General features: G+C 45.0%; 1 protein-coding gene across 1 annotated transcript in view; it reads right to left on the bottom strand.

Moving 5' to 3' along the window:
* The window catches only part of LGI2 (leucine rich repeat LGI family member 2), a 292999-nt gene extending 266771 nt beyond the window's left edge, over window positions 1-26228 (bottom strand). The window contains exons 1-2 of the mRNA XM_085642334.1: window positions 25799-26228; window positions 24321-24392 (exon numbers count right to left, since the gene is read on the bottom strand). Of these exons, the coding sequence (XP_085498460.1) occupies window positions 24321-24392; window positions 25799-26118 (392 nt within the window). The 5' untranslated portion in view covers window positions 26119-26228. The remainder of the gene's footprint in view (window positions 1-24320; window positions 24393-25798) is intronic.
* Window positions 26229-26748: the final 520 nt, after the last annotated feature.

Here is a 26748-nt window from a genome sequence, read left to right as displayed (position 1 = left end):
TCGACATTTCAAAGACATACATTTTTCCAACCCCGAACTCCTCACTTTTTTCATTCTAGAACAGACTACAATAAATTTCAGAGGAGGCAACAGGGTACTTAAATTAAGGCAACACGAATCCAAATACATAGTTGAATTTCAAACCAAACATCCGGGGGGCCTCAACCACGATGAGGAACTTTCTGTTCATTTAAAGGAATAATCATGTTTTCAATTTTGTGACATCATGCTCAACATATGTGGTTCTGTTACCTTGCCCTTCCTTTTTCCCTTTCTTCTTATAATGTCTATTGGACCACAGGTTGATTTTCTTCTCCTCATCAGATTGTGTACCATGTACTTTTTTAAGTATTTGCTTCTGCAATTTTAACATTGTTTCTTTTTGTTTCTTTCATTTCAGGAAGAAAGGAAGGTGCCCTCTCACTGGCACTCACCTCACACGGGCCACCTACCCTTCCTTCCGTTCCTTCACTTTTTCGAGCACGGTAACTGATGCATTCCGCTTCTTTTCCATTACTATTGGATGTCCGTGGCACACATGTACTTTACCTTCATCCTTAGGTATTTGACCTAATTTTGTGTCATACACACATGTGCCATTCTGCCTGATGCACACGTTGCTGCACTCCGCTACAATAACCCACTTGGGTCATTAAGTCAACTTTTTTCCATGAGTAAACTGTTAGGCACTAGCACCTTTATTCAGTTTGCATGCACTATGCATTCATTTGAAACAGCGCTACAATTCGTTTTATATTTGAGCACTCATTTTTGTAACCATTACATTGTCATGTAGCGATTGTGACACCAAATGATGTTTTTATGTGTGGCATCCAGGTATTTACGTCCGTTCACTTTACTTGCATTGTTTATTTTGAACAAGCTTCATGGCTACCTTTGATTTAAACCCAGACGTATGCTATTCAGCATTGCATATTCCAATATGTCTGCCACAGTCTATCTCTGTGTCCACGGGCTCTACCTTTAGTCCTATGTCTATGTTCTTGAATTACAACTTCATCAGTTACCTTGTCTTACACGATCTTCCACGTGAACAAGGCTTCCGAGCTGAAACGCGTTGTGGATTAAACAACCCTTTCTTGCATTTCCGTGTTTGTGGTTTTTCTCCTGAGAGCGCACTTGGATTGTTTTTCAATTTTGGGACTGAATTTACCGGCACGCTCCGCCGGAGTGTGCGCCACCTCCCCCTGGGTCGCTGCAGTCAGAAGGAGCAATTTTGAGCCTGTATATATATATATATATATATATATATATATATATATAGAGCGTACTCAACCCACCATTTGTCAATATTCCACAAGGACTGGAGCACAGACCACCAATTCAGAGCTGAAACAGGTGGATGCTGACATGCTACCAAATCTCCGGTGGTGCCGCCATGGTGAGAAGTCCGCCGACTCCTCACATAAATGAAGAAACTCTCATTTTCACAAAGTAGAAAAACAAACATGGCACTCCAAACGTGGATCCTGAAGTTTGTTTATTCAGGGTGAGTGCTAGTGAACGCGTTTCGGTTGCCGCTTCCAACCTTGTTCATGACAGAGAAGCGCCATTACGCATCTGTTTTTAACATGTGATCAAACCATGAAAATAGAAACTAACAAATGTACTACATATTCTATTGAAATAGTTATTCTGGGCGCAATCTTGTAACATAATGCAAGTCAATCTGTGTATTCCTTGTAACAGTCCTTCATGACATTGCCATCGCAACATGTATTCAAGTGGATATACCACAACACGCAAAGCATATCATAGGATAAAGTGCAAGTGCTACACTTCAAATAAACAGAGTTTATACATCATAAATATCCAAGCCAAGTGCCGTTTTAAGTGCATAGCAAATAATATCGAAAGATGAAGTGCAAGTGCTATACTCCAAATTATATACATCAGATAGGCAAAAGATATACATCAAAAGTGTCGCAGGCAAGTGCCATTTTAGTGCATAGGTACCCATTAATTGCCTTTTTGGCTCAATATTACCCCAGGGATCACCACCTCGCCAGGGCTTCTTTAAAAATGAATGTGGGAGGACGGTACAGCCTCCCCCGCTGCCCCAGGGAACACCACCTCCCTGGGGCTTTTTTATTTATAAATGGCGGACCTCTCAGACCCCCACAGCCCCGGTGACTGGGTGCCTGCCACCTCCCTAGGTCTGTTTCCTAAAACAATGCGGGTAGGCACGCAGACCCCTCCTACAGCCCAGGGACCGCCACCTCCCCTAGGCTTTAAGTAAAATAAATGCAGGGGGGCTGTGTGGACATACCCTCAGCCCTGTGGCCCACCACCTCCCTGGGGCTTTTCTTACATTGAATGTGGGGGGGGCACGTGGACCCCCCCACAGCAGACTACCACCTCCCTGTGACAAAATTTAAGAAAGGAGGGACACCGTATGAGCACACCTCCTGGAGTCAATAATGGCCCTGGGAAACACCAGGCTCCCCCCGAAGCTGGCTCCTGCTATGTCCCGGGGTGCCCTGGGACATAGTTGGTTGCTCTGACTTAGCGGGAGCATTGACAGCTCTTGGCAAGTCAGAGCAAACACTCTGCTGTCAGAAAGACTGGGCCCTAGGGGATGGGGTCCCCAGGACGGAATTTGGCCTAGGGAGAGGAGCTGTGCAGCTCCCTTCCCCCATTCAAAAGAGGCCTGGCTCTGGGGAATGGAGGACCCGGGGCCCAAATCCACCCAGACAAGGTGGGCCATGTGTCCCCCCTCCTGTAAGAAAATGCTGGACCAGCAAGTCACCAGAGGTCCACCCCCTTTCATCACCACTCTGCAAACAAGCCTCCTTGTGCACTGCTGGTTGGGGTATGACGTCTTCTTGGATGCTGATGGTTCTTGAGGGCCCAGAAACCTTTCTGTTACCTCCATTAAGTCTTACACTGAAAGATTCCTGAGAGACGGCCGGAGACCCCACCCCCTTTCTCCACCACTCTGCAAATCTGACTACTAGTTAAAAAAACATTGAAATTCACTTTAAAAACAACGGTTACAGGGAGGTTATAGTTAGGAAATAAAATTTGAAAAACCTTAGAAATTCACTGAAATAACAAAAAAAACAAGGACTTTATAGTTAAGCTCAGATTCTACTCATACAAAACCCACCCTTAACCTCCACCTGCCCATAAAGCCAAACAAAACGTATCTCGCTTAACCTCTTAAAATTGGGAGGATAAATCTATCTTGTTCATCCTTGTAAAGCCCCCAAAATAAGAATATGCATAAGTCAGACTGCTGTGACCTGTTGTCGCATGGGTAAGGTATTAATTCAGTATACCTAAACCTCCTCGCAGGGAAACCCAACATCAGGGGGATTAAGTTCAAACGGAACCTCAGCAGACTATATCTGTGCAGTAATGTTCCGATACACTCTAAGTAAGAGTACTCCCCTCTAGGATGGACTGGATCAATTGGCCCAGGAGGACAGGTTTTTTCCGCGATTACTTTCCTGTCAGTCATAAGCAGCCTTAGATAAGAAGGTAACCTTTACATTCTGCTTCGTGATCTTTATTGACGCACTTGGGTCAGTGAATATTTTCACTAACCCCAGTACGGTCAAGATTGACCTTACATACTGCAGCCATGTGATTTTATGTATATTGTCCAATTTTAGGCAATTTTTTACGATGGTTTGTGTTAGGTGTACCGTGTCCTTTTGCCAAAGTGAGTGCCATAGTAAGATCGGCACTATCCTAATACTTTCTGACACGTAATTTAATCCCAGTTCTAAGTGGGAGAGGTAATTTGAGCAGGAACTGGGGAGGGAAACAAGTCTCTTAAAAAATCTAAATCTCTCTAAAAGAATTTGGAGAGAAGCTATAGGGGCCATACCCCACACTCCTGCCCCATAGGTTTCAGCCGATAGCATCTTTGCCTGATATATCTTTTTTATTGGGACTAAATGTCTTGTACCCAGCTTCTTTGCAAATGACGAGATGGCTGCCATACTCATCTCCATCACCAGGGCACTGTTGTACACCATACTTGCCCACAACTGTCAAACACCACCCCTAGATACGCAAAGGAGTCTACCACCTCTAGTTTACGTGATCCTATGTAAAAGTGTGGTATTCTTTTGTGGGAGAGGGCCCCTGCTATAAGGACAAGGGATTTAGATGAATTGACCCTCAAGTCCAATGCCCACATAAATGATGCATATGTCGTTATTAAACGCTGAAGGGCCACCCTGTACAAATCACACACAAACATAAACATTTGAGGGTTTTGTCCTTGCGCAGTCTTTAAGGCAAAGTAGCTAGTGATCATCTTTAATCTCCAAACCATTCTCTAGTGGAAAGTGGAAAGGTATTGGGAGCACTTGTCATAAAAATTAAATTGTTTTCCTCTTGTGAACTCTTGGTGAAAACCCAAGATTCCAATATTGTTTCTACGGATATAGTTTTCTTGTTCAGAGATATTTATGCTTTGAATCAACTAGATTTGATTGTTGTGAGTTGATTTTTCAAGTCTGGGGTATGCCCTTCTAATTTTAATTGTCTCTGTTCCAATTCCATTTGACAATTACTTTGTCTCCCTAAGCTTTACAAAACATAATAAATGCATTTTTATTTAGAAGAACCCCTTTTATCATTTGCCTTCATCTTTGGGTTTTTTGGTTGCTTCTTTTGATTGGTTTGAGATGCATTAGTGGAGAGAGTGAAACATTTATTTTGAAATACATTTAGCTAGTACAATTTATGGACAGACGTTTAGTTAGAAGTTTCCTAGCTATGTGTATTTTACTTGATAGTGGTCCAGATATCTTTTATCTACATTAAAAACATTTAGTTTGAAAATGTTTGAAAATAAATCCTGCTTCTATCACAAACTTCGACTCAACCTGGCAATAACTTTGACCCTGACCATTACCCTGACGTAGTTTTCCTTCTATTAGGGAAATGTAGTATTCTAATTACAGTTGGGTTATTTAGCCAATTCATTGTAATGACAACTAATTGTCGTGATGGTCATAGATTGATTTTCAGAACAAATAGCAAAGTCTGTTAACTAAAATTTATAACTTAATTAACGACACTATTTACCTAACTCCAATGGTTGTTTGGGCTTATATACCAATCAGAAAACAGTTTGAAGAATAGGACTATTCAGTGTTTTATTATTTTATTAGCTTATTTGTAATGTGTACTGCCATCTAACAGGTATCCTGGCGCTGCATTACTCATTAGTGGGAGGGAAAGGAAATGCCATACAATTCAATTAAAATCAAAATTCTTTGTTCAGCCGAATAAAATAGACCATAAAAGCATAAAATACAAATCCACAGTGTGACAATAGTAAGAATCAAAATTAACATCAATTTAAAAACATTTAAAAGTGTGATTGCATCAGTGCATTTTAGGTCTCCGAGTTCCTCAAATAACCAAGTTAAAAAACACAAACACAGACACGAACATAAACACTGACACAAATGCACAATTATCAAGCACGATAGAAGGACAAAAACCTCAAATAGGGTCCGCCATTTGCTCCTAGCTAATGCTAAAAGAAAAGAATAGAAACACCTTGATCTAATGCAATCTAACAGTAGGGGGATTCAGTGCAAGCAAGTTAGCCATCCATAGCTTTTCTGGCCCTCAATGGCTGCTTGCAGACAAGCACACACGAAAAAGAAATTTCGTATGAGCTTAAAAACTGTAACTGGAGCAGGGCTACTCTACATTGTCGAAAGCCTAGTTTGCGTAGCAAAGGCTGGATAAAGTGCTTGTGTGCTAGACTGTATGATTTGCAGAAAAACATAAAGTGCAAAAGGGATTGTGCAGATTTATTATCGCTGGGGCAGATCAAATCACTGTTATCAGCGGAATCAGGGGGATTTTTGAAAAACAGTAACCAGTGAATGGATCCTGCCCTGAGATGGAAAAGAAGAGATCTCTCCCATCTTGTGAGGTCTAAGGACAGATATTCAGGAGATAAGCCAGGAAATAAAGATCTGTCGTAAGTTAAAACTGAAGATTTTACCAACTCGGTTTTCGTTCTTAGATCTTCACCATGCTCAAAGTATGCTGCTTTCACCTCTGCCTTTGCAGCTTTAGGAATAGTGTTAGGTTCAGAGAACCAGGCAGATAATCCCAGGGTTGGTAAAGTGTTCCGAATGTAACTTAGCCAAGGGATAGAGAGGACCTTTTTGTGTGCAGGGCAATCGAGTATAATGTCACTACACAGTTTTGCCGCTGGGTTCATCGAGACACTGACCCACAAGTAGGAGTGGCGCCATGCGTACTTTGTCTAATATATAGGCCTGATTTAATTCCGAGTGTATAATGAAGCTGGAAGTAGTAGGTGGTTGTTATGGCCTATTCTCAGTACCTATGTGCTGTGTCAGGACCTCTGTAATGGAGTCCTACCTATGTCATGGTTTCTGGGGTGACAGCATCATTCCAATGGTCATCATGACTACACAATGTATTGTCCTGGTGCTGATGTTTAGGTTTGAACTGTATTGTCAGTTATTGCTGAACTGTTCTCTGGGCTGGTGGTCTGTAAGATGAGCTGAATAAATACCTGAAATTGACCAAGACTACGTGTAGTATTTACAACTTATCAGTGGTAAACTCAGCAACCACTGAAGAAAGTGGTGTTCCTCAGACTGTAGGCCAGCGCATTTGTTAAAGCCCCAGAAACCCGCGCCATAGGTGGCTGCACTAATGCACTGAGAATTATATACTTTCAGTGGAGGAAGAATGTCCTTCTAGACGCTGCTCTTGAGAGATTGCAGTCAGTCCCTGCAGTTCTGCAAAGCTTTCGGCTGGCCTGTGCCAGGTGGGGGTTCCAAGATCCTGATGAATTCAAAGTTAAGCCTAGATATCAGAAGTTGTCCACCACCATTAGGTCTTGCCCATTGAGGTTGATTTTATTTAGCATTATTTTCCCTGGTCCCAGGACATGATGTGCAACTTTGTATAATTGGTTTTCACATTCAGGTCAGAGATAAAAGAGGAGAAAAGCTCCACCTGAAGCCTCTTGCATTCAGAGTAAGGGCAAACAGCAGCGTGTCGTCGCCATAGAGAAGCGCAGGAATTGGGGAGCCTGCTATTCTAGGGATATCTGAGGGGCAGGAAGTTAAATGGGCTGTTATTCCATTTATTTATAAAATGAACATGAATGGGTATTACTAATTACTGAGGAAGGACTGCGAATACACAAAGGAACCGTGCCTCACTTGAAGGTCTGCTTTGCCTAAGAAGGACTGGGGGAACAAAACCGTTACTGCGTGGTGTGCGTGGGGCTGTGCCCACCTTGGGACCCTAAGGCACTGTGGAGCTCTGTGCCAAGAGGAGCGCTGTGTGCCCATGAAATCACCGCCGGCGCACGGGACAGGAATGGTTGCAGCCAAGAAGCGCTGTGTGCCGTAACCCAAGCGCTGTGAAGAGAAGGCGCTGTGGGCAGGAATCACTGCGCTGGGACTTGTGTGGAAAGTGACTTAAAATTGATCCCAACTTCACCGCCGTGGGCCCGAGTGAGAGTGCACCAAGATCGCCTTTGAAAGCACCGCCAGCGGCCCGGGAGACTCGGGAGGCCGTTGCCTGCCCCGCTGACGTCACCCTTGTGCTGCGCTGTCATTGGCCCTAGACTCCGAGGATTTCCTTCTCGTCATTGGAGGGCTGCGCTGGGATTGGTGCCTGCCTCGAGGGCTTCCCCAGCTTTGGCCGGGACAGGGAGAGTTGCACGGAAGACCGGAGAGTGTTCAGAGTGCAGAAGGGCTGCCTGTTTGCAGCCGCGTGGCGCCAGTGAGACCATCGGACAGCATACAAGGTGAGCAGCCGTGTAAGGAAAGGGGGCCAGAGCGGGTTGCAGGCTGTGGGGACTGCCCTCCTTAGTAGCGGGTGCCAGAGACTACACTAGAACACTGGCCCGCCGGGGACTGTTGCATTCTGCCCTGCACAAAGTCGTCTTCTGAGTTGAGAACCTACGCGCCTCGCAACTCGCCCCCCCCCCCCCTTTCCTAAGCTACCTCGCTGGAGCATTTCATTCTTGCCAGCCGACTGTGGGGACTGTAATTGGAACCTGGATTCTTCAGATTATTGATCTGCCTGGAAACTGGCTTCAGTTTATTATTGATCAGGCCCGGAACCTGGATTATTTTGATTATTGATCAGGCATGGAACCTGGATTCTTCTGATTATTGATCTGCCTAAAAACTGGCTTCAGTTGATTATTGATCAGGCCTGGAACCTGGATTATTTTGATTATTGATCAGGCCTGGAACCTGGATTATTCTGATTATTGATCTGCCTGAAACTGTGTGCCTCTGATCCTGGATCTGGCACCCCAGGGAGCTGTGGCCACGCCCAACTGCACACAGGAAACCACGCCCTTCAGGTGTGAGGGCGGGGTCAAAAGAGGACACACCCTCCGCGGGAACTCCTCGCAGCCACCCAGCGTGCCAGGGAGCCGCAGGCTCGGTTCTTTGCTGCTGGTTTCCAGACTCCCCTGAGGCGATGTGTGGAGCTGTTGGGTTTTGAACACACAAACTTGTGCCACGGACTTTGGGTTTTTTATCTTCAGGACTGCGAGGACCAGGGCACTTTGCGCTAACACCATCGCCAGCACCTGGGGCCCTCTTCCTGACTCCTCCCCTGATTATTTGAGGCACGCCCATACCCGCGCGAGCCCGGGCAAAGGGTGGGCCCTCTTAGGCCCTCAGAGGCCGAGTGAGGCCGGGCAGGGCCCGGTCATTTAAATTGTTATTTATTTTTCTGTGTCCTCTGTACTCCCCGATATAATTGCTGTTATGGCCCAGAGCCCCGATAAAGCCACTCATGAAAAGCCGGGGGCTTTGATAAATGGTTCTCTTGACAAATATTTTATAAGGGTCCAGCCGGATGAGGTCAGGGAAAAAATACTGGCCGAACGCAGGACAGAGCGTCGCCGCTCAGTTGAAAATTTAAAACTCAGGGCTCCCGAAGTCTCTACACTCCAGGCACTTCCCCGGGACGGAGGTAGACCTAATGATAATGATGATCTTCCTTCGCAGGAGAGTGTTCCATTTTTGTTACGGGATTGCACTCCTACACACTGTGCTCCTATTGACCAGGATGTCAGTGATACTCCCCTTCACAGTTTTATTAGTATACCAGATGTCTCAAATACACACACCCCTATCTGTGGTAAACCGGCTAAGAAGAATCCTAAGAAATCCGAAGTGGTTAAGATTCATGGCCCACCACCAAGTAAAAGAAGACGTAAGAAGGGGGGGGGGGGGCTGGTTAAATCTAAGATTAGCAACTCTGATTTTGGGAAGCATTCAAAGTCGGCTGCTAGTACTGTACTGGGGAAAGTGGTTGTATCAGCAATCATGCCCAATTCGGCACTCCCTTCTCCATTTGTAAGCCAAGAACCGGATGAGAACATCATCGAGTTACTTTCTACCCCCGCTGAACCGCTGCTGCTGGCAGCCCCCTCTGTTGCTCAACATGACAATCTGGGCCATTTGATTAAGTCTCTCATCTTACCCATTATTGAGAGTTTAAAGAGGGTGGAGAAAAGACTTGCGGATATAGAATCCGTTATAAGCAGGAAGGTCGATCCGGTCACGGCTCAGGTGAATGTGGCTGCCCCCCCTACCCCCATTGACCCACTACCTACTATTGATGCACCCAAAGTCACACCCCAATTCATTAAAGCTGCACCCCAGCCCACTAATCAGATAACTCTTAACCATCAAAGGTTATTGCCCCCTAAGATTGTAAACACTTCGGTCGGGAACCCAGCTAGTGACCTCTTGGGGGGAAGAGCAAATGCACCCAAAGGGAACAAGTGGGAAGAGTGGGGAAGTAATAGTTACAACAGGGCTTTAGTGACCAATGGGCCGCAAGTAGAACTACCCCCAGAAGCTGTGCCCCTTGTGGTTGTTTTGACGGGGGTGCCAACACTGGTTGATAACAAAAAAGAAGGGTTTACCCAGCTGAAAAACAAAATTAGCCATTGGCTCAGTATACATAGACCAATCGCGAAGAACATCAATGGTGAGATAATGCACGTTAGGCGTCTCCCCTGGTTGGGTGGTAGAAGTAAAGACATCGAGGGGATATAGTTGTAGTAAATTTTAGAGACCCACGTGCAGTTGATTATATACTGAACTGGCCTACGGGAAGTGGTAACAACTGTATTCCCCCCGTGCCTTGACTTATTTCTATCCTAGATCCCTGGTGTTCCCTTTATCCCATATAAATAAACAGGCTCCAATTTATACAAACCTCCCAACAGCACCCATTACTAGGCAATTGGCACTCGGCCCCTACACAGCCCCTGCTGTTGATACCTCTAGGTGGAACATCGTACCCCCTAGACTTAACAGAAACACCAACAGGAGAATGGACCATCTGAGACCCCTTACTCCCTTAGAGGTAGTGAACAGGTTTGATGTGTTCACCGGCATGGATGACTGCGATTGAAGATTACAGGCAACGCTGGGCATGGGGGGCCGTGCAGGCGCCGCTAGCCCAGAGGGCAGTGATTGTGAGATTCATATAGAGGCCATTAGTTCTGATATTGGGATCAAGGTTCCAACGATACCCAATAGATTTGATATTGGCGGGACCGCAACCACCACTCAACCTCTGTCCTCGGGCTGTAGTGTCGAAGGCTGTCGACCGCCAAAATCAATATGCCAATCAGAATCTACTAACGATCCTATCCCATGTGTGCTGGGTGGGAACAAGGGGGTTATTCCTCATTCGTTTGCAACAGGCAATGAGGCTATCCATTTGGTATCTTGGAATGTGGCTGGATTGCAAAAAAAGATGGTTCTCCCAGAATGGAATGCCTTCATCGAGAAGTTCGATGTATGTATGTTCCAAGAAACTTGGAGTTTGCTTCCAGTACACAAATCCGGTTACGCAACCTTCTTCCTGTCCGCTCAAGGTTGTGGGAAGGGCAGACCAGCAGGGGGTTTACATGTTTGGGTAAAAATTGAATTCAACTGGGATGTTTCTACCCATGACTCAGGGAGTTGGGACATTCAACACCTCTCATTCGCTGGACGAAAAAAGGACAGCAGGATAGATTTATTCAATATCTATTCTAGAGGGACCCCGGGGGATACAACTTCAAGTACAGTAACAACTAAAGAACAGGCAATAGCTTACTGCCCCCCAACCTCCAAAATTATTGTGGGGGGGGGACTTTAATTGTACATTTGAACCCCTTAGTGGGGATGACCCTTTGGGTATTGAGGAGGAGGACTCTAGATGGTCCACTAGCCCCAATCAAAAAATGGTCATCAAAGGTAATTCAGATCAATGCCCTCACAGCGGAACATAATCTAAGAGCACTAAATGGCAGGACTTCCTCTGACCGCGCTGGAGCGATGACCTTTAATAGGCTTAGCGGTCCGTCTAGAATTGATTATATCCTATTGGATGTCACACTGTGGTGTGATCTAATAGATATGGAGGTGGTACCCTCGCAGGATAGCGATCATAACTCCCTATGTATGAAGTTAAGGTGGGTAAACGAAAAGGCTGTGAGAAGAATGCCCCCCTGAGGACAACCAATGAGGTTGTCCCATACAATGGTAATCGTAGGCTGAAATGGGACATGGTTCATTCCCAGGTTGACAATTTGGCAAGGATTAGGGCGCATGTAGTAGATCTGACTATATAGTTGACGGATCTCGAATTGGGAACAGGTAGTACCCAGGGATCGCCATTCGCACTGGCTTACAAAAATACAATAGAGGAAGTAGGGAAATACTTTTTAATCCAGGGCAAAAACTGTAGTTTGAAAAAAAAAACGACCAAAACCAGCAACCCTTGGTACTCGGACCAGTGCAAGGCAAAAAGGAAAGAGATAACAGTCGCCCTGCGTAAAAAGAGTCAACCCCTAGTTAGAGCAGCCAGGAAGGATTATGCAAAGGCACTGGTGCTGGCCAAACAAGAGTGGGAGGAACAGTACTGGCAGGATCTTAAATGTGCTTCTAAAAGGAAGAACTCATCGTTGTTCTGGGAATTGATTAATAAGGCTAGGCAGCGTAACACACCACCAATAGTTAATCATATAACAAGCCAACAATGGTATTGCCATTTTTCTGCATTGTATGGTGGGATAGAAGCGGTCCGCTCTCCTCCCCCTGATCCAGTTAGTAGAGCTCCTTCTTTATTGATGTTTGAAGAACCTTTTTTGGCTTCCGAGGTGGTGTTGGCCATTAGACACTTGCCCCGAAGAAGGCTGCTGGCCCTGATGGGATACCAGGGGATCTCCTTTTGGAAGAACCCATAGCATGGGCTAAACTTATTGCCCAAATAATGAATCTGATTTCTAAGGGATTTCCCATGCCAGACTCGTGGAAGGGAGCAGAGGTGATAACTGTGTTCAAGAAGGGTGCCAGAGTTGACCCTGCCAACTACAGACTGATCAGTCTGATTGACGTGATCCAGAAGGTGGTTGGCAGGGTCATTATCATGAGGGTAGGTGTGTGGATGGAAGAGGAGCACGTTCTTTCTCACTTCCAAGCTGGGTTCCGACAAAAGGTGGGCACGATGGACCAGGTCTTCCGCTTCTTTGTGATCTATTGGAAGTCAGTAACCATCAATAAAGGTAGTCTATACCTGGCTTTCATAGACCTCAGGATGGCGTTCGACCTGGTCCCCCGTGCAAGGCTGTGGGAAGTCTTAGAGAAGATGGGCATCCCAGGACCACTTTTGGGTTTTATTGTGAAACTCCACGAGGGGAATTATGCGAGGATCAGATGGGGCACCCAAGGACAACTGACAGAGAGGGTACCCGTGAGGAGGGGAGTACGCCAGGGATGTTTTGGCACCGACGCTGTTTTCTCTCTTTGTGAATGGAGTGGTGGACCATCTGAGAGAGGATCCGGCTGATGCGCCATCCCTGGCAGGGGAAAAAACTCAAACCCTACTCTTCGCGGATGACACCATTTTGATCTCTAAAACCCCCGCAGGCCTCCAAAAGCTCCTCAACCGTTTTAGTGCGTTCTGTACCGACAGAGGTCTTACCATCAATACCTCTAAAACAAAGCTTATGGCCTTATCACCCTCTAATAGATTTAGGAATAATCTCTTGCTCAATGGTGAGCCTTTGGAGTTGGTAGATTCCTTCGATTATTTGGGCGTTAGGGTTAATAGTCGGATGAGTTGGAAAGACCACTTGGCCAAAATGATACTAAACTATAAAAGAGTCTCAGGGGCGGTCCTGAGAGAACATCGGGAGTCCACGAGCAAACCTGTGGCACCGACTCTCGCAATTTATGAGGGCCAAGTATTACCGTCCGCCCTATACGGCTCCGAACTATGGGGGTTCGAGAATACACCGGAGCTAGTCACGTCCGAAAATAAGTTCTTGAGAGACCTGGTAGCCCTTCCTGCTTCTACTCCGTTAATCCCATTACGGTTAGACTTGGGCAGGCGCCCTTTTAAAGACCTAGTGCGCCTGCGCCCACTACTCTTTTGGGTTCGTTTGCGAAGGACCCAGGAGCTTCAAAATTATGCAGCTGCTTTAGACGAACTTATTTTGCTTAACACAGGTAATACGATTAAGTGGTTGAGCAATCTGAGGCAGTTGGTTGTGCTATTGGGTTTGAGCGAATCATGGAAGAGCCAAATACCACCGCCCAAGCTAGTGATTAAGCAGCTGTATTGGGACTGGGTCCAGAAGGAGACCTCATGTAGAGGTGTAGGGGGCCCTCTAACTGAGCGGTTCTTGATGTTCAAATGGACAAGGAAACTTGAACCGTTTTTGGACTTTATAGAGAAACCCCTGGATAGATCACTTTACCTAAAGGTTAGGTTCGGGATTCTCCCGGTGAATGATTTCACCTCTGGGTGGAATAACCAGGGTGGCTCATCGAAACCTTGCCCAGGTTGTGCAGCCCCTAATGAGTCCGTGGCGCATTTCTTCTTTGCCTGTCCAGCATACAGGGTAGCCAGGAGGACATGGTTAAAGCCACTATGCAAGGGGCTGGGCCTCAGATGTCACAAAATGGCCCTGCGGGTTCTTTGCACCGACACGACCTCCACTGCCATGGTGTGCGGAGTAGGTAAATATTTGGGCAGTGCATGGTTGTCACGCATGAGGCGTATCAAGGCCCTCCCTCATCCCACCTAATCGCTAGAAGGCACCTGGTAGGAAGTCCCCATGATATCTGACAGTGTTTTTATGTACTTTTTACTAAATTAGTAAAATTGAAGCATGGGTTGTTGTTTGTATTTAAGGATTGGTGGGTACCTGTTTCTATTTTTTACTGTATTGTAAAAATTGTACACTTTTATGATGATTTTTTTTTTTCCGAATAAAGTATTACTACTAATTCTACTATATAATGAACAACAGAGGGGCCAATATGCCATACAATGTCACAGTACTCAGCAGTATAGCACTAGGTTAAAATCCTAAAACACACTATACCTTTTTGGAAAAAGGTATGTTTTAAGCTCTTTTCTAAAGTGAATTAGATCAGCAGAAAATCTCAGGGCAACTGGAAGTTAAGTCCATAGTCGAGCTGCTTCAATCATGAACGCTCGACCCCCTAATCTAGTTTTATTTTAATCTGGCCACACTGACCATCTTGGCTGAGGAGGAGTTTAAGCTCCTGTCGGGGGCATGTCATTTAAGTCTCTTCTACAGGGGGATTGGTCCAGTACCATGTAGGGCATCAAAATCAATGCAAAGGAACTGAACAGTATTCTTTGTGTTAATGGTAGTCAATGTAAATCTTTCAGAGGCCAGGGTACAGAGAATCTTCTCGGCCTATTCAAGGCCAATTTGGCTGCCACTGCTTGAACTCTCTGGAACCACTTGATTAGATAGTTCAGGGCTCCTAGCAGTGGGGCATTCCAATGATCCAGTATTACATTGTTTTGTTTAGAAAACAGTACCTCTGAAACTGAAGACCACTCCAGCGCAAAACATACCATCAAAAAAGTTAAATAAATCTGCTTAAAAAATTATTCTAACCTGGTGAGAAACAACACCTGAACTTTGACTTAACAGAAACACCAACAGGAGAATGGACCATCTGAGACCCCTTACTCCCTTAGAGGTAGTGAACAGGTTTGATGTGTTCACCGGCATGGATGACTGCGATTGAAGATTACAGGCAACGCTGGGCATGGGGGGCCGTGCAGGCGCCGCTAGCCCAGAGGGCAGTGATTGTGAGATTCATATAGAGGCCATTAGTTCTGATATTGGGATCAAGGTTCCAACGATACCCAATAGATTTGATATTGGCGGGACCGCAACCACCACTCAACCTCTGTCCTCGGGCTGTAGTGTCGAAGGCTGTCTACCGCCAAAATCAATATGCCAATCAGAATCTACTAACGATCCTATCCCATGTGTGCTGGGTGGGAACAAGGGGGTTATTCCTCATTCGTTTGCAACAGGCAATGCGGCTATCCATTTGGTATCTTGGAATGGGGCTGGATTGCAAAAAAAGATGGTTCTCCCAGAATGGAATGCCTTCATCGAGAAGTTCGATGTATGTATGTTCCAAGAAACTTGGAGTTTGCTTCCAGTACACAAATCCGGTTACGCAACCTTCTTCCTGCCCGCTCAAGGTTGTGGGAAGGGCAGACCAGCAGGGGGTTTACATGTTTGGGTAAAAATTGAATTCAACTGGGATGTTTCTACCCATGACTCAGGGAGTTGGGACATTCAACACCTCTCATTCGCTGGACAAAAAAAGGACAGCAGGATAGATTTATTCAATATCTATTCTAGAGGGACCCCGGGGGATACAACTTCAAGTACAGTAACAACTTTAGAACAGGCAATAGCTTACTGCCCCCCAACCTCCAAAATTATTGTGGGGGGGGACTTTAATTGTACATTTGAACCCCTTAGTGGGGATGACCCTTTGGGTATTGAGGAGGAGGACTCTAGATGGTCCATCCCGGCCCTGACACTAGCCCCAATCAAAAAATGGTCATCAAAGGTAATTCAGATCAATGCCCTCACAGCGGAACATAATCTAAGAGCACTAAATGGCAGGACTTCCTCTGACCGCGCTGGAGCGATGACCTTTAATAGGCTTAGCGGTCCGTCTAGAATTGATTATATCCTATTGGATGTCACACTGTGGTGTGATCTAATAGATATGGAGGTGGTACCCTCGCAGGATAGCGATCATAACCCCCTATGTATGAAGTTAAGGTGGGTAAACGAAAAGGCTGTGAGAAGAATGCCCCCCTGAGGACAACCAATGAGGTTGTCCCATACAATGGTAATCGTAGGCTGAAATGGGACATGGTTCATTCCCAGGTTGACAATTTGGCAAGGATTAGGGCGCATGCAGTAGATCTGACTATATAGTTGACGGATCTCGAATTGGGAACAGGTAGTACCCAGGGATCGCCATTCGCACTGGCTTACAAAAATACAATAGAGGAAGTAGGGAAATACTTTTTAATCCAGGGCAAAAACTGTAGTTTGAAAAAAAAAACGCCCAAAACGAGCAACCCTTGGTACTCGGACCAGTGCAAGGCAAAAAGGAAAGAGATAACAGTCGCCCTGCGTAAGAAGAGTCAACCCCTAGTTAGAGCAGCCAGGAAGGATTATGCAAAGGCACTGGTGCTGGCCAAACAAGAGTGGGAGGAACAGTACTGGCAGGATCTTAAATGTGCTTCTAAAAGGAAGAACTCATCGTTGTTCTGGGAATTGATTAATAAGGCTAGGCAGCGTAACACGCCACCAATAGTTAATCATATAACAAGCCAACAATGGTATTGCCATTTTTCTGCATTGTATGGTGGGATAGAAGCGGTCCGCTCTCCTCCCCCTGAGTAGAGCTCCTTCTTTATTGATGTTTGAAGAACCTTTTTTGGCTTCCGAGGTGGTGTTGGCCATTAGACACTTGACCCCGAAGAAGGCTGCTGGCCCTGATGGGATACCAGGGGATCTCCTTTTGGAAGAACCCGTAGCATGGGCTAAACTTATTGCCCAAATAATGAATCTGATTTCTAAGGGATTTCCCATGCCAGACTCGTGGAAGGGAGCAGAGGTGATAACTGTGTTCAAGAAGGGTGCCAGAGATGACCCTGCCAACTACACTACGTTAGGGTTAATAGTCGGATGAGTTGGAAAGACCTCTTGGCCAAAATGATACTAAACTATAAAAGAGTCTCAGGGGCGGTCCTGAGAGAACATCGGGAGTCCACGAGTAAACCTGTGGCACCGACTCTCGCAATTTATGAGGGCCAAGTATTACCGTCCGCCCTATACGGCTCCGAACTATGGGGGTTCGAGAATACACCGGAGCTAGTCACGTCCGAAAATAAGTTCTTGAGAGACCTGGTAGCCCTTCCTGCTTCTACTCCGTTAATCCCATTACGGTTAGACTTGGGCAGGCGCCCTTTTAAAGACCTAGTGCGCCTGCGCCAACTACTCTTTTGGGTTCGTTTGCGAAGGACCCGGGAGCTTCAAAATTATGCAGCTGCTTTAGACGAACTTATTTTGCTTAACACAGGTAATACGATTAAGTGGTTGAGCAATCTGAGGCAGTTGGTTGTGCTATTGGGTTTGAGCGAATCATGGAAGAGCCAAATACCACCGCCCAAGCTAGTGATTAAGCAGCTGTATTGGGACTGGGTCCAGAAGGAGACCTCATGTAGAGGTGTAGGGGGCCCTTTAACTGAGCGGTTCTTGATGTTCAAATGGACAAGGAAACTTGAACCGTTTTTGGACTTTATAGAGAAACCCCTGGATAGATCACTTTACCTAAAGGTTAGGTTCGGGATTCTCCCGGTGAATGATTTCACCTCTGGGTGGAATAACCAGGGTGGCTCATCGAAACCTTGCCCAGGTTGTGCAGCCCCTAATGAGTCCGTGGCACATTTCTTCTTTGCATGTCCAGCATACAGGGTAGCCAGGAGGACATGGTTAAAGCCACTATGCAAGGGGCTGGGCCTCAGATGTCACAAAATGGCCCTGCGGGTTCTTTGCACCGACACGACCTCCACTGCCATGGTGTGCGGAGTAGGTAAATACTTGGGCAGTACATGGTTGTCACGCATGAGGCGTATCAAGGCCCTCCCTCATCCCACCTAATCGCTAGAAGGCACCTGGTAGGACGTCCCCATGATATCTGACAGTGTTTTTATGTACTTTTTACTAAATTAGTAAAATTGAAGCATGGGTTGTTGTTTGTATTTAAGGATTGGTGGGTACCTGTTTCTATTTTTTACTGTATTGTAAAAATTGTACACTTTTATGATGATTTTTTTTTTCCGAATAAAGTATTACTACTAATTCTACTATATAATGAACAACAGAGGGGCCAATATGCCATACAATGTCACAGTACTCAGCAGTATAGCACTGGGTTAAAATCCTAAAACACACTATACCTTTTTGGAAAAAGGTATGTTTTAAGCTCTTTTCTAAAGTGAATTAGATCAGCATAAAATCTCAGGGCAACTGGAAGTTCAGTCCATAGTCGAGCTGCTTCAATCATGAACGCTCGACCCCCTAATCTAGTTTTATTTTAATCTGGCCACACTGACCATCTTGGCTGAGGAGGAGTTTAAGCTCCTGTTGGGGGCATGTCATTTAAGTCTCTTCTACAGGGGGATTGGTCCAGTACCATGTAGGGCATCAAAATCAATGCAAAGGAACTGAACAGTATTCTTTGTGTTAATGGTAGTCAATGTAAATCTTTCAGAGGCCAGGGTACAGAGAATCTTCTCGGCCTATTCAAGGCCAATTTGGCTGCCACTGCTTGAAGTCTCTGGAACCACTTGATTAGGTAGTTCAGGGCTCCTAGCAGTGGGGCATTCCAATGATCCAGTATTACATTGTTTTGTTTAGAAAACAGTACCTCTGAAACTGAAGACCATTCCAGCGCAAAACATACCATCAAAAAAGTTAAATAAATCTGTTTAAAAAATGGTTCTAACCTGGTGAGAAACAACACCTGAACTTTGAAGGTTGAGATAATGAAATCAAGATACTGCTTTTTAATCTCCACTGGGGAGAAGCCATAGAGTGGTAATTCTACCTACCAGAGGTCCAGTGGACTAGTCTAGTTTTGACATCACAATAGCATTAATTACATCTCTGACAGCAAGTTGAGTGTCGATTTTTCTAACACTGAGAATCTTAAAACTGGCAGTGTTGCTGTTGCAGCTATGGTGATGCTGTATACATTATAAAATTAAAGAGTACGAAAGGCTTCTGCACACAGTAACAGATGGAGGGGGGTTATCAGGGGAGAAGAAGGGATTTGAGGTAGGGTGCTTGGATAAATAGATATATGTGCCTTGGAGAACTGAGCATCGTAAAATAGAAACATTACCAGTCACAGGTGGCTGTGAGAAAGTCAGACGTGATAATGAAATGTGAATGTTGGAAAGGAGAAGAATACTTGAGTGTCATCCACATATAGATTGTAGGAGAAGCTAAATGAGTAGAGAATGTCACTCAAGGAGGTAGCATAAAGGGTGAAGAGTAGCACAAATGCAAACCATAGGGGGAAACAAACAAGAAGGAGAGTTAGCAGGATAGTGTGGAGACTGGAAGAGGCAGAGAATGAGAGGTGCAGTAGGAAGATGCAAACAAATCAAGAGTGGATCCAGTGATGCAAAGAGCATTGAGATTTGTCAATAGCACTGTATGACTACCTGTGAGGAATGTAACTGAACTGTCAAGCAAGAGAGTAGATCAGAGGTTTATATGTTCAGCTAAAGTGATGTAGCTGGAGAGACTATGGGGAGGCTGCTCAACTTCTGGTTGAGCCGGTGTTGGTGACTGTTGGGAGAGCAGCAGTCAGGCTGGGTTTTGCTCCAAGTTAGGTGCTAGTCCACAGATCTCACATCTTCAGCTCTTCTTTGTCCTTCTTCTTTCAGGCAGATGAATCTGAGTTCCTGGTGTCACGGGGCCACCTAAATACTAAATTTAGGAGCATTAAGGGGAGTGAAGGGCAGTAGCCAAGGGGCTACTTACCCCTGGGGTCACTAAACCCCCTATATGACCACTTTCTGTGGGTAGTGGGGATAACCCTGTCCCAGAGCTCCTCATGCCACCAAAAAAAAGATTTGAAACCCTTATTTCGTGGAGCGCATCAGGTAGTCCACCTCAGGGGTGTGACTAGCCTGGAGGTGCAACACGCCTACTGCACAGATCATTTCTTACCTGCCCAGGAGCCAAATGGGCCTCAGGGCAGGAGGTGGCGTCTCTCAGGTCTTGGGGAAGCTGGGATCGCATATCAAAGACTGGAGGGGCTTTGAAGCCCCTCGCCTTGATATGCTAATTCACTTGCCATCCTGCTGGAGGTGTGAGCGCGAATGGGGGTGGGTCGCTGTTTCAGTTTGCTGGCCGATAAGTTGTGGAACTCACTTCCGGTAGATTTTGAGGCAGGACAAGTCTGAAATAATCTTTTGGAAGAGGCTAAAAACTTGGCTCTTTAGACAACTTTGATGCTGTGTCTTTTCTTAAGGTAGTGTAGCTCAGTTTACTGGTTATCGTGGAATCTTAGTGCTGGACCACTCCGTTGGAGTAAACCATTGTGCTCTATAAATTACAATACAATGCAGCACCTTCCTCCAGAGCAGGCATTGTTTCTCACCCCAGAAAGCGCGGGCTCTCATCTGCTGGGGGTCAGAAACTTGTCTGTGGTGGCAGGCCAGCACACTAGACACTGATAGGATTTATAGGGGACACCTCTAAAGTGCCCTCTGGGTGCATGTCATAATAAATCTAGTACTGGCACACAGTACATATTTATTAAGACAAGGTGTTTGATACCAAACACCGTAGGTTTCAGTTAAGCCATCATGTAGTTGGGGAATTCGTAATAATCAGTGCTCAGTATATATACTTAAGATATGTTCGGTGTTCACTTGTACCATCTAGTAATGGAGCTAGACAGCACAGTGTCATTGCCGCTCATGCAGATATGCCCTCACATGTAATATAAAGCACCCTGCCTTAGGGCTAGAAGACCTGCTGTAGGGTTGACTTACAATAATATGTAGTGACTTTGTCATGGCACACAGAGAGCGTGCCACGTCTTGTTTTCACACATGGTGTGCACCATGTCACGCACCTGCAATGGCAGCCTGCATGCAATTTGTATGGGGGTCCCTGAGGGTGGCATAATACATGCTGCGGCCCTTAGGAATCCCCTTTAGTACCCATGCCCTAGGTAATAGGGGTACAATTAACTTGGGACATACAGGGGTGCTAAAGTGTGTGCCAATTGTAGTACAAATAGAACATTTTATCTTGCTTTTAGGGAAAGAACACTGGCACTGGGGCCTGGTTAGTAGGGACCCAGTGCACATAAGTCGAAAAACATCAACAGCAGTGGGAAAAAAGTGGGGGTGACCACGGCAAAAATGGGCACTTCCCTGCAGAGGGGATAATACAAAGTTAAGTATTTGGGTGCAGTCGCTGAAGCTCCAATTGCAGGGAGGAGAGGAAGTTTTGAAAGTACAAAAATAAAGTGATAATTTTTAAACACCAAGATGTGTCCTGACTCCACCTTGCCAATGGACATTCTTTCTAACTACAATGACCATTTTGTAAAAGATTATAAATAATTTCCCGGGGGTACAACCAGTCTTCTGTGACTACACAAAGAGTATTCTGTATCTGGCTATCTTGAAAAATATGAATAGATTTTAGCATATGGATGTGGCTCTTCCTGGGAACTATTCAGAAAAGGCACTTCACGCTTATTAATTAGAAAGGTGGAGACCTTTTCATCCAGCCGGATGAGCAGACAACGTTTAGAGTATGGGCAAAGTGGCAATTGCCCAGGGCCCCAACCTTCGAAAGAGCCCCATGGAGATGTAAATTTTCTTTCTATTTGACATCTGTCTATTCTATTTTGTTATCTAAGCTTTTTCTGCCTACTTTTATATATGACTCTGTCTCTCTTTTTCTATCTACCCAGTGTCATCTTAAGGATTTTTGGGGTCCCAGGCAAGATATCTTTAACAGATAATGTAGTATTCTTGCACTATTTGGGCCTGAATTAACTGGAAATAGGTACAAATTAAAAAAAAAAATCGAAAAGGGGCCCCAAAGTATTTCCTGTCCGGGGTTTCCAAAATCTTTTAGATGACATTGAGCAGAGACTTTATTGCATTCAGGTGCATGAAGAAGAATTATTTTCTTTCACTGCCTCGCCACATCAAATCTGTCTGATCTCAGGGAATCCTAGGACAAAAGGACGGTGGAGCTCTTAACCAAAAGGCTACCTTGCCTCTAATTTGGAATCCCAGAATTCACATATTAGATTTGAGTGACCTAAAAGTAAATCTCACTAGAGTATAAGGAATTGTGGAAAAAGAACACAGGGTATGATTGGTGTTCTTTAAAATTGCATTATTGTTTTTTCTTCTCAACCATCGCAATGACTAGATTGTAGTGGGAGTTCAGATGTATGAACCTAAACCGTGTTTGGCCTCTCCCGCCACCCCCCCCATTACGTTTTTACTGATGTCACTTTGCTTATCATGGGAGCCTCTTATGACTAGTTGATTGTGTTTTTTAATCCATGATCCCTCTGAATTGGTTGTCGTGAAAGTTCAGCTGCAGAACACAAACTGTCTTCAGACACTCTCCTTCCTCAAATATCCAATGGATTTGTGCACTGGGGAAATAGCAAAAATTAGTACGATTATGTACTATATGTGCTGTGATTTACTCTAGCCTTGCTGATTTGCTGACTGTCTGACTTTCAAATATTCAACCATAATATATGAGTGATTGGCTTGTGTTAATGAGATATCAGCCCACATTCTTTTTTAGGTGGAGCCTGCTGTATGAGGGTATGTTGTTGAAGCGTCTCCCACTCTCTGCCCATATTTGTCATTGGCTTTGTGTTATTGTCTTTTTTAAATGGTGGCTTCTGATTCATAAATGGGCTTGTTAGTCCCGCCTTGGTACCGCCTTGTCTCCATTTGTTATGGCCCATAACAACTGGACATTTTACTTGGTTGGTTACACTGCCTGTTTTATCTAGGGGGTGGGCACTACTTTTGTTATTGGCACTGATGGGGACAAGGGCGGCTGCTTTTTGGGGTATTTGCATAATGATCGTGGCGCCTGCTTTAGGGACACCGCGATCATTTTTAATTTTAATTTTATTAATTTTTCATGTTGAGCGCGGCGTCGACTTCTGGGACACCGCACTCTGTTTAATTTTTTTTTTTTTACTTTCATAGTGAGCGCGGTGCCCGCTTCAGGGACACCTCACTCTGTTTAATATTTTTTTTACCTTTAAAACTGAGCCCGGCGCCGCTTCAAGGACACCACGCTCGGTTTCTATTTTTATTTTTTTACTTTAACACTCAGCGCAGCACTTGCTTCCACGACACCGCGCTCAGTGTTAAAGTTTTTAAAAAAAGAAACCAAGCTCGGTGTCGTTGAAGCAGTGCTGCACTCAGTTTTAAAGTTAAACAAACATTTGCAATGCAATAGATCTCGCTTTATGTGAGTTTAAGCTATTGGCATTGTCATTTACAATGCCAATAGCTTAAACTAGCGTAAATGCGCTTGTTTTAGTATCTTTGCACTGCACCTTTTAATGCACTTGCAGAAACTTGTTTTCGAAACACTGCTATGAGTTAATCAAATGAATGCACATTTTATATTTTAACATAATACAAAATAAAGATCAAGGCAAGACTTTTCACCGCTTAGTTAAGTTCTTTGAAAGTTTGCATAAAATTTAAGAGTGCTGAAATGGAAATACTTAAAACAAAATTGGTAGAAACCAACTATCATGTGCTCCAAGTTAAGCAAAGTGAAACGTCTTCTTGAAAGGATTTGGTGACACAAAATATGCAATGTAGAAGCCGTTGCTGTTTCACTGCTCATCTGTCACAGTATTGATTACAGACTGTTCAGAGATACCTTAATGATACGATCTGCACTCGATCCTTCTGCGCATGCACCTTTCAGAGCCTCCTCTGTTAGCATTTTATACATTTTCAATTCAGCAGCAATTCTCTAGATTCACAGAATCAGCAAAAACTAATGGACCTTTTTTTCAAGCTTGGGGTTGAATTATGCATCAGCCTTTACCCACTTCCGGAGCTCACCCCTCTCATTTGTATTACACATGAAGGCGGTGCTTCTGGCGGCTGAAGACAGGAGGGATGGATGGACTGATGACTCTCTGGAGCTCCACGGGAGTCAGCAGAGAGCGACTAAAAGACTATTAGTCACGCTGCTGAAGCTCCTATAGCGTGAACAATGATTTATTAATACATGGGTCGTATTTAACAAAAGTCTGTTTTGGTGTTGCATTAATGACAATGCTTATGCAGAAAGGTCAAACAAAACTTTGTGCCAGAGCAGTGATACTTACAGAAGCTGCAAAGAGGGCAGGTGGGAAAACACTCTCTCTTTGACTTCAGCAAAAGTTCCATTGACCAGGCTCCTGTGAAGAAACAAGTCTCATTACCACACCACTGAATATAAAGGTAAATACATATCTATATTTTACAAGGAGCATTGTAGTGGCAGCTTGTGGCTCATTTCCAAGACCCACCCCCTATCAGAGGCGCAGGGAGATGACGTAATATATGCTCACTGAGATGAACAATTTGATCAAGTAGTGAAGCCTGGATTTTAACTCGGGTTTCCTGGTTGCACCTTCGACCTGCCCTTGGCCATTCCCTATCAGCATACATTGCAAAACCTTTAGCCAAATTTTACATTCACGATGCCACTGTTTCTACAAAATAGCAAACTGCTTTAAGTCAAATGCCATTATCATAATAGCAAGTAACTGCCAGATTCCCCTAAAATTATTAATGGTTTCTCAATTTTGGAGGCAAATTCGGTGTATAGAGAGACATTATGTCAGGACAGATTTGGGGTGGAAGACATATTATCAGCTAAGTTCCACTTGCATAGGAAAGAGTGCATTGCCTGTAATCGTTTCATTTGACCAGCCGCTTCAATGTTCAGGAGGGAGTATGAAAGTACTCAGTGGCATAAACTGGGATCCGTAAAGATGGGCCATCAACTCTTGACCCTGCATTTACCACAAATACAGAGAACGGGTTCAAAGATTCATGTCTACAAATCATGCAAATGAGGAACTAACAATGTCCAGATACTTTTTAAACTGCGCCACTGAACTACAAGATGAAAGGGGTACGCCAGCGTCAGTGTGTGCACGTTTATTCACATTTTGGATCTAAGGTAGGCCTATTCAAGTGGGTTGTGTTTACATGGGAAACTCCATTCAGAAGTTTTAAAAAAAAGAATTTATAGCGCTCTCTGTCGCCCTTCGGTTACTTCACAGCCCAGGGGGGTTTGGTAAAAAAAACGCTTCACGTAGGGAAAAGTGAAGTTACAGTTCAGCTAGATGAAATAGGAATCGTGTTTAATATTCTTCATTCACGACCCCCTGTTCTGTGCAGAGTACAATGAAGTTCATGACATTGCTTGTGTAATACTATGCAAATCACGAATTAAAAAATAAATAATGCCTGGCCACAAAAGATTACATGCATATGTCGACTAAATGCCGCCCCCATCAAGGCTATACACAACATATTCACATACATCTCGCCAGGGGTATTAAGCGCTATGCAATTTAAATATAGAGCTTTAGAATAATCAGTTAAAACTCCCGTTTGGTTGTATAATATAATTCCGATAGTTTCCTACGTACATTTATATACGAATGTGTGTACACGCAGGAAAATATCACTGCTGCCTCCCAGAAACAGTCCTCTCTTAATTGTAAATTCCCCCAAGCTTCACAGAGAAGGTAAAGAAAGAACGGAGTACCGGCAGCACTGCGCCACTAAAGGAAGAGAACAACAAACTTACAAGGAGCTGATGTCACTGGCCAAGTTTCTGGGGACCCAGGGAGAGCCGACGCAAATGACGGATTCCTTTGTACAGCTACATGCGGATGGGCATTTGACGAGCGCCTTCGCCTGGACCAGATGCAGCATACATCCGAGAAGGAGCAGTGGCCAGAGGGGGGCCCTGGGAGCCGGCATCTTCGGCCCCGGGGCAGCGCGCGCGGGGGTACCCGGTGTCCGCGTGCAAAGCAGAGCGCAGGCGGCGTCGCTGTGTCTCGCGCTCCCCAGGCTCACGCTGTCTCTCTCTCTGCACCATGCGATGCTGCACCGGGCTCCTGACATCAGCACTTCACTCGCAGCAGCCGCGTTTTTTGTCCAATGAATATTTCATTAAAGACTCCATTCAGGAGTGTTTAAAAATAATCCCTCCGGCATGTGGGGTTCGTACTCCTTCTCGCCATCTCTGGCTTCTCCGTGAACGCGAGAGGGTGACCTTGGGGGGAAGACACTGGAGAAATGTTGATGCTCTCTGTTGTGAATGGTAGGAATGCCCCTCCTTGCAGCTGTTTGTTGGCTTCCCTGACTCAGAGCCGTAGCTAGATTGCACGGTAGAGGAGGCCTTCCAGAAGAAAACGTTACTTTAGTTAAGAGCCATATGTTAGTTCAGTTTATATTATTTCTGTAATACGTCACTGTTTTGTTGGTATGATCCTTTCCATCCGAAAGATGGAGGCAGAACGCATGGAGGTCAAGGAGAGGAAGCCAGGGTCACCTTAGGTACCTCGGGTCATGCCCTTGCTACCCCTGCACACTGTGGGCATTAAGGAAGCAGGAGGAACAGATGGTCTACACAGCTATTAAAACATGTTTTACTGTCTGCAGTTTCAACTCTTTGCTCTTCCTGTTGTGACAAATAGGTGGTTGTTACAAAGTTAATGGTGTGCTCTGGGTCAACTCTGTGATGTCACTGAG

The sequence above is a fragment of the Triturus cristatus genome, chromosome 2_2 (assembly GCF_964204655.1).
Source record: "Triturus cristatus chromosome 2_2, aTriCri1.1, whole genome shotgun sequence".
Taxonomy (NCBI): Eukaryota; Metazoa; Chordata; class Amphibia; order Caudata; family Salamandridae; genus Triturus; species Triturus cristatus.
Note: the sequence above shows the minus strand (reverse complement) of the source record. Positions and strands in the feature narration are given on the sequence as shown.